Below are 8,908 nucleotides of genomic sequence, written 5' to 3' on the forward strand. Positions count from 1 at the left end.
TTGTTACATGTAATTGTTTGGCTGCAAATGACATTGAGACAAATTCATGAGAGAAACATAAAACAGGAAGGTATATTTCCTAAATGCTACAATAAACAGTAACTATCAAAAGAGAAAAAGGTTTCACTGCTCGGTATTAACAGGTATTGTGTCTGTAAGAGCTACATTTGACATGCAGCACACACCATTGTGGACAAGATATTATAACCTGTTTGATTTATAATAGATAATGACTGTCCTTTTTGTAGGCTGCTCTTTTTACAATGCATCCAAGATTTTCCATTTTTTTGGTTTAATACAAATCAGTAAAAATAGACTTCCTTGGGTAAGGGAATGATTAATTCTATTTTCACATGAAACATTTACATAAGGAGTAAAAGGACGATGCAGTAATAATTAATGCGCAGTACTGTTGTATTCATCACCTACACATTAAGTCTCACAGAGGAAACCAAATATCAGTCACTGTACATACAGTATCATGTGAAACCAGCCGATCTGTGCTGCTGTGGAGGCGGGAGCTGTCTGAAGGTGACAGAAGATGCCTGAATGCTACGATGGCTGAGGTTCTGGATTTGTAGCCACTCCACTGAGGTCCACTGTCACTGCACAGCCCAGAAAGCGAGCCACATGTGGTGAGCTGGAGGAGGGTGTGTCCTGGTTTTCTCTCAGACAGCGCTCAAACTCCACAAACTCCATGGAACAGTCCTGCCTTATCTTCTGGATCACTGGGTGTGATGATGTGCACTGTGCAACCTTCAGCTTCAGTTCATGACACTGTTGCTGCCATGTTGAGGGGTTGGAGGCCACACATGACCCATATGCCTCCATCTCTTTATGGCAATACTTTGCCGTTATATCCATAGCAGCCTGCATGTTGCTCTTTCAGGCTTTTTCTGACACGATGAAGCTAAATAATCAAGGTTACAGCACCAGTATTCCTACATGTGAGCCATCGTGATGCAATATTTCATATGCAGCTATTGGACTGCCAGCACTTCTTTTGATGTGTCATTTTTCCATAATTAGTAGAAAGAGGATATACAAAGCACAAAGGGGAGATGTCCATCAGTAAAGAGTTCACAGTTATTTACAGTTTGAACACAATACCCTGTACAGTGAAATTCGTGGTCCATAACATTTTCTACCCTTATGTGGAGGCTTATATCTAGTCATTTTATCCAGTCGAGCAGGTTGTGATCATTAAATTTGAGCTCGTATGTAAGCACGTAAGAACTTGTAAAGCTCAATGGCTTCCTCTGGAGAGGTGGGTGGATGAAGACTGTTTTCTGCCATGGCAAGGCAGCAAATGTCAAACATTGTATCATCACAGGGATACGGTCCTCTCTGAAGGCATTCCTCTCTGCAGGCTTCTATCTTTTGTTGGGATACCTCTTTCAGGTACTCTCTGGCACCAAAAAGTTGGGGTAGGGTGTACATCATCACTGGGCGCCCACATGGAGACACAGCATTTCTGCATGGGCGAATTCTGTGAGTGTTCCAGAGGTGAACAACTTCCTGCAGTTCTCTCTAAATATAAATAAAAACAGAAAGTGAGAAAATCAGTTCACACATTTGCTATACCAACTGCAGTAGATATTATGATGCCATAAACTAGCCAGTAATGTAGTTTAAATCAGCTCCAACTTAAACATCTGCAATAGTAAACTGTATCATGCAATTAAAAACATCAAAACACTGATAGGGAACATTTTATTGCATTTTTATACTTTTCATACTTTAAGTACTTTAAATATATACTGCTGATAATACTGTCCTTTTACTTTAGTAAGGTTTTGAATATAGCCTAAATGGAGTGAGCTCTTTTCACAAATATCAGTAGACCTATGATATTAGTACCACACTAAAACTAACCCACTACACAGGACGACGCTGAAGTTAGCCTCCGATTCGCCAGCTTCCGATTCGGCACTTAAGGGGAAAGTTAAGGGGGAATTAACGTCACGTGCAGTGTGACTGTTTGTACACTGATTGTCTGTTTTTTGTGACACTTCTTGATGTAAAAACATTTTAGACATTTTAGGTAAGACATTAACTTTGCCTGACACCCGCTATTGGATTTGTGAAACGTTTATTTTATTTGTGAAAATGCTAAAGGGAGATTTCACCGTTTTTGTTTGATACCTACAGACCTCATTAGACCTGGTCCAGATCAAGAACCACTGTACCCAGACTTGTCAAATCTGGATTAGATTAATCTACAGGCCCTGAAGATTCATTCAGACACAGTTTCTGATCTGTTAAACCTTTATTCTATTTGTGAAAATTCAATAAAGGCAGATTTCACCGTTTTCTCATCATATAGACCTCATTAGACCTGGTCCAGGTCAAAAACCACTGTACCCAGACTTGTCAAATCTGAATTAGATTAATCTACAGAGGCTAAACATTCATTATAACATAGTTCCTGATCTGTGAAACCTTTATCCTATTTGTGGAAATGCAATAAAGGCAGATTTCACTGTTTTCTCAGCATATAGACCACATTAGACCTGGTCCAGGTAAAAAACCACTTTACCCAGACTTCTCAAATCCGGATTAGATTATCCTACAGAGGCTAAACATTCATTATAAAACAGTTTCTGATCTGTGAAACCTTTATTTCTATTTGTGAAAATGCTTTATTTTCACAAATAGAAATAAATAGAAATCTGCCTTTATTGCATTTTCACTAATAGAATAAAGGTTTCACAGATCAGAAACTGTGTCTGAATGAATCTTCAGGGCCTGTAGATTAATCTAATCCAGATTTGACAAGTCTGGGTACAGTGGTTCTTGATCTGGACCAGGTCTAATGAGGTCTGTAGGTATCAAACAAAAACGGTGAAATCTCCCCTTTAGCATTTTCACAAATAAAATAAACGTTTCACAAATCCAATAGCGGGTGTCAGGCAAAGTTAATGTCTTACCTAAAATGTCTAAAATGTTTTTACATCAAGAAGTGTCACAAAAAACAGACAATCAGTGTACAAACAGTCGCACTGCACGTTACGTTAATTTCCCCTTAACTTTCTCCTTAAGTGCCGAATCGGAAGCTGGCGAATCGGAGGCTAACTTCAGCGTCGTCTACAACGGGTGGTAGCCTACTTCTGCTTTTGGTGAAGTAAAACATCTAAATACTTTAACCACTAAGCAGGTGTCACAGTATTATTCTGACATAATATAGCACTATGGAAAAAAACAACATAAACGTATTGCAGTTCTTACCTCTATTATTTCAAGACATGTGAACTGAATGAGACTTTTGTCTAGGAAGTCACCAGAAAAGGAGTCTGAGTCTTTTAGATCTTGGAACAGGTTCATCCAGAACTGTGCGTGTTGCCTCCTTAAAAAGCCCCACCAGTTCTCTATTCGTTGGTTGTGATTGCTCGAACCATACAGATAACATCTTTGCGAAAAGTTGTCCAGATGATCGTGCCTCAAGAACATCTGCATCTGTTCAACGTAACAGTTCTCGGTTCCGAGGTCCGAACGAATTCGGGCAGCAGTTCCATTCCTTGATGACACCTCATCAATGAAGTATTGCGCGATTATCCTGGGATCACTGTTTGTAGAGTAAGCGTGTAGCCATATCATCATTCGTGAAAACCCATCTATTGCACCATTGATGCAGATCCCGTACGGTTTGAGTTTATCATATGAGTCTACATGCCATAAAAAGTTTGGGCCTGGATTCTTGTACATACGCCGCCGAAGGCGATTCCGGCGCCTCAGCTGCACACCGTGCGGATCCAATATTTTCAGCAGTCTCCTGATCGTCTCTTGAGTCACAACGTAGCCAGCCTGAATGCATTTCAAATGCATCATCTTGTATCCGTGGAGCATGCCGTATCTGTCCAACTGATCTTGGAGAAACATTGCTATGTCTAGAAGATCTGAATGGGCTTTCCTTCTGAACAACCGCAAAGTCCTCAGGTGCCTGCGTAAAGTGGATACACTTATGGTAATACCATCTATATGACTCAAAGACAGGACTATCTCCCAGTGTCTTAATCCCAGATCAAAGTAGAACTTGATCAAACTAAACAAGTCGGTCATGTTGGCCTCCATTATCGAGCTTTCACAAAGGAATGAATGCGTCTATTGTTTCAAATGCTGTCTAAACTCAGAAAAAAAATTATTCAGAAAATCAGAAAAAAATTACTCTGAAAAACAGAAAGACAAAATAAATTACTCTGAAAAACAGAAAAGAAAAAAAATTACTCCGAAAAACAGACCAAAAAAAAATTACTCAGAAAAACAGACAAAAAAAATTTACTCCGAAAAACAGACCAAAAAAATTACTCCGAAAAACAGACCAAAAAATTAATTACTCCGAAAAACAGACCAAAAAATTAATTACTCAGAAAAACAGACCAAAGAAATAAATTACTCAGAAAAACAGACCAAAGAAATAAATTACTCCGAAAAACAGACCAAAGAAATAAATTACTCAGAAAAACAGAAATAATTACTCCAAAAAACAAACCAAAAAAAAATTACTCAAGTGAATGCAATACGCTTCCGTATGGAGCTGCCACTTGAATCTTCCCTTGTGTTCGCCGCCATGTTGAATTTTTACCGTAGCATGTAAGACTCTTCTGACACCACCAGATGGCAGTGTAAGTGCCCACGTACGTGTCCATAACACCCCCAATTCAGCAGTGAACACGATTGTGGACATAAGAGCTAAAAAGTGCTGTCCACGCATGTGACCGCTAAGCCTTAAGAGGATGATAGCATTTAATTTTAATTTGAAAAAGCTTTTTTTGTTAGAACTTAAAGCAAATCTTGTGCCTTTTTTTGACTGACTTTGTTGATTTAAAGCATTAAAACTAAATATCCATCCATTATCTGTAACCGCTTATACTGAGCTGACATTGTGTGAAGCCAAGTAAATGATGGATATTTATCTGTTAAACAATTACAGTTTTATGCTATCATTATCCATCCTTATGATATTTTTCTTCCTTTTTTGGGGATTAGTTACTTTTAAATTATAACATGTTGTGTTGCTTAATGTCTTTGCAAAGCAATCAAATAGTCTGATGAAATGAGAGAAATGCAATTTAGATATTAAGTAATACAACCCTGCCACAAATGTCTCCTTGAAGCACTTTAAAATATCCTCAGAGGAACCGTGTATTTGAAATGTATTGTATAATCGCCTCCATAAATCTCAGTTCAACTACTGATGGGGTTCAGGTAAAGAGCAGGAAACACAAAAGACAACATGCAGCTGCACTCTGTTCAAATCAGCAGGAATCAGGCGTTTATCCAAATTTGCCTGAGACTCGAGATGCTTTGCTTACACGGCTTGTTTGAACAATATTCAGTTGTTTGTGTGGTCGTTATATGATTAGGCAAGTCTTGGCAGTAAATACAAAAGACTATTTTACAGTTTCTAACCTTGACATGTGTGTACATGGTCATAGGTTCTCAAAGTATTTCAATGTGGCCCTAAAAGAATATCAAGATATTTCAGGGTATTTAGGCGATAATGATATATTTGACGATATGACAAAATACTGAAAAATAGGTTGTTATTCATTTCAAGATCACACAATTCATCTTGAAATTTTCAGTAATTACTAAAAGAAATATATATTGCTTAAGTTTCAGTTTAGTCAGTAGTCTAGTTTGTAAACAGCCTTAACCCTCTGAGACACACAGAGAACTTTAAAGTTTTTCAAATTCAAAACTGGATTCTGATGTTTTTAATTGTCCTACCTTTTTTTTTTAATTAACGACATTGTGGCTTCTTAGGACTGTTTTCCACATTTATACCCTGATTTTTCAAACCAACTCTTCCATTTTTATTTGACTGTTTTTGACCAACTCTACTATGACTTTTTAACCTACTTTACTATGAATTCTTTGACATAGAACTTGTATGACCTTTTGACATATTATACTGTGACTATAATACTCTTCATGGATTGTTTCAAATTTCTATACTTTAACTTTTTTTAGACACAATACAATGACTTTATGAATTTATTTGACATACTTTAATATCGCTTTTTAATGGAATACTATGCAATGACTCTTATAAGACTTGTTTCCACATAATATATCACAACTTTGTTGTCTTGCAATTTTTTTACACCATTGATTTCTGAAGCCATATTATACTACGACTCTTCTATAACATTTCTTGACAAAATATACTGATTTTTTGTATTACTTTTATCATCATACTATAATACCACTTTTTTTCAAGATGCTACACACACTGACTTTTTGAGATGTACTATTCTGTGATTTTTTTCCCCCACATACAATACAATGTCTATTTCATGAATATTTGACATACTACAACTTGTTTGACATACTATGAATATGAATATCCATGCATTTGTTATAGATTTTTCAATAATGCATACAAACGGTCTGTCTCCTTAATTTCTTAGCACAGATGCAAAGAGGTTGTTCAGTTAAATTCAAAAAACTTTATTTGTCCCCGAGGACAATAACAGGCACACAGAGTAGCTGTACAATAATAAATGGTGACACAAAACAAAGCAATACAGATTGAGATGATGTTTACAGATTTACACAGACAGACATCTACTAGAAAATAAATAATAAAAAAAATTGTGTGTGCGTGTGAGTGTGAGAGAGAGAGAGAGAAAGTCTTGGTTGACGTTCATTCTCAGCTGCCCAGGAGAGCCAAAACCATAGAGGAGTCCTGACCTATGAACCAGAACCACCAGAGATGAAAACCCATGAACTCAACTATACAACATTTACATGGTTATTAGCTAGAGTGTTGAATATGGCCACTAATTATGAAATTATATTATAAACATTGGAATACTATTCTAGAAGGCTCCTATAATAAATACAATCCACTGATGTAAAGTTAACTGTTATGTCATTACTGGTAGTGAGATTAGTCTCTGGAGGAGAATACTCACTCGGACCACTGGTCCTGTAGTCCTCCATCCTCCTCATCTGGTCCTGCAGTCCTCCATCCTCCTCATCTGGTCCTGTAGTCCTCCATCCTTCCCATCTGGTCCTGTAGTCCTCCATCCTTCTCATCTGGTCCTGTAGTTCTCCATCCTCCTCATCTGGTCCTGCAGTCCTCCATCCTTCTCGTCTGGTCCTGGAAGGTGAGCCTAGGTCTGCTCCTGAAATTATATTATAAACATTGGAATACTATTCAAGAAGGCTCCTATAATAAATACAATCCACTGATATAAAGTTAACTGTTATGTCATTACTGGTACTGAGATTAGTCTCTGGAGGAGAATACTCACTCGGACCACTGGTCCTGTAGTCCTCCATCCTTCCCATCTGGTCCTGTAGTCCTCCATCCTCCTTGTCTGGTCCTGTAGTCCTCCATCCTCCTCATCTGGTCCTGTAGTCCTCCGGCCTTCTCGTCTGGTCCTGTAGTCCTCCATCCTCCTCGTCTGGTCCTGTAGTCCTCCGGCCTCCTCATCTGGTCCTGTAGTCCTCCATCCTTCTAATCTGGTCCTGAAGTCCTCCATCCTTCTCATCTGGTCCTGTAGTCCTCCATCCTTCTCGTCTGGTCCTGTAGTCCTCCATCCTCCTCGTCTGGTCCTGTAGTCCTCCGGCCTCCTCATCTGGTCCTGTAGTCCTCCATCCTTCTAATCTGGTCCTGAAGTCCTCCATCCTTCTCATCTGGTCCTGTAGTCCTCCATCCTTCTCGTCTGGTCCTGTAGTCCTCCATCCTTCTAATCTGGTCCTGAAGTCCTCCATCCTTCTCATCTGGTCCTGTAGTCCTCCATCCTTCTCGTCTGGTCCTGTAGTCCTCCATCCTCCTCATCTGGTCCTGTAGTCCTCCATCCTCCTCATCTGGTCCTGTAGTCCTCCATCCTCCTCGTCTGGTCCTGTAGTCCTCCATCCTCCTCATCTGGTCCTGTAGTCCTCCATCCTCCTCGTCTGGTCCTGTAGTCCTCCATCCTCCTCATCTGGTCCTGTAATCCTCCATCCTTCTCATCTGGTCCTGTAGTCCTCCATCCTCCTCATCTGGTCCTGTAATCCTCCATCCTTCTCATCTGGTCCTGTAGTCCTCCATCCTCCTCATCTGGTCCTGTAGTCCTCCATCCTTCTCATCTGGTCCTGTAGTCCTCCACATGGTCTCTTCTTGTTGGGAGGCTGGTGCAGTGGGTATCATCCTGAAGGTCTGCTGCTGCCATCAATACCTAAGTAAAAGAGACTTGGAGACTTTTCTTCAGGTCAGTAATTATGACCGTACCCAGTGGCGGTTCTAGACAAATTTTACTGGGGGGGCCAAGGTGGGGCCAATGTTTGATCAGAGGGGCACATTAAAAAATGGAAAGTGCCGTTCTCACTCTCATCTCGCATCCGGCAAGGCAGTGCTTGGGTGCGTCGCTCTAATTATTCCGTGTAGAGCGCTGAGTCACATTAGTTCCGCTTTTGGCGCTAGCGCATAAAATCGTAATAACTTGATCAATTTATTTCATTTTCATTTTATCATTCAGTCAGCTTATTCAGTCAGCTCTGGGGGGGCCACAGGGGGGGCCTGGGACATTTTTACAGGGGCACTGGCCCCTGTAGGCCCCCGTGTAGAACCGCCACTGACCGTACCTCTGTCAGGAACAGCCACCAACACCTAACTTAAAACAATAAAAAGACAGAGTGAGTAAAACAATCTTTGAATAACTTGTAAATTTGACTTTACTGAGACTTGTGTTACTGCTGTAATTAAATGTTGACTTACCCTTGTGTTGTAGCCATCTAGAATTTAAACACTAAAATACATAACACAATAACAATAACAACCATTCATTGTGAACTTACCTCTGGTATCTGCATCTAGCATCGTCGGCTATGACTCAGAAGGTAAATAATTAGAAAAAAACACATTATATTGCCATGAAATCAGGTGTTCCAATCACTTCCATGGCCACAGGTGTAC

General features: G+C 39.6%; 1 protein-coding gene across 1 annotated transcript; it reads right to left on the bottom strand.

Annotated features, from left to right (window-relative positions):
• Positions 1-552: 552 nt before the first annotated feature.
• LOC311015168 (coiled-coil-helix-coiled-coil-helix domain-containing protein 5-like) lies at positions 553-876 on the bottom strand (the record flags this gene model as incomplete). Its single annotated transcript, XM_084012277.1, has 1 exon — positions 553-876. One exon carries the CDS (start codon positions 874-876, stop codon positions 553-555), a length of 324 nt encoding a protein of 107 aa, XP_083868403.1.
• Between the last annotated feature and the right edge of the window lie 8,032 nt (positions 877-8,908).

Source organism: Eutrigla gurnardus, assembly GCF_963514095.1.
Source record: "Eutrigla gurnardus genome assembly, chromosome: 1".
Taxonomy (NCBI): domain Eukaryota; kingdom Metazoa; phylum Chordata; class Actinopteri; order Perciformes; family Triglidae; genus Eutrigla; species Eutrigla gurnardus.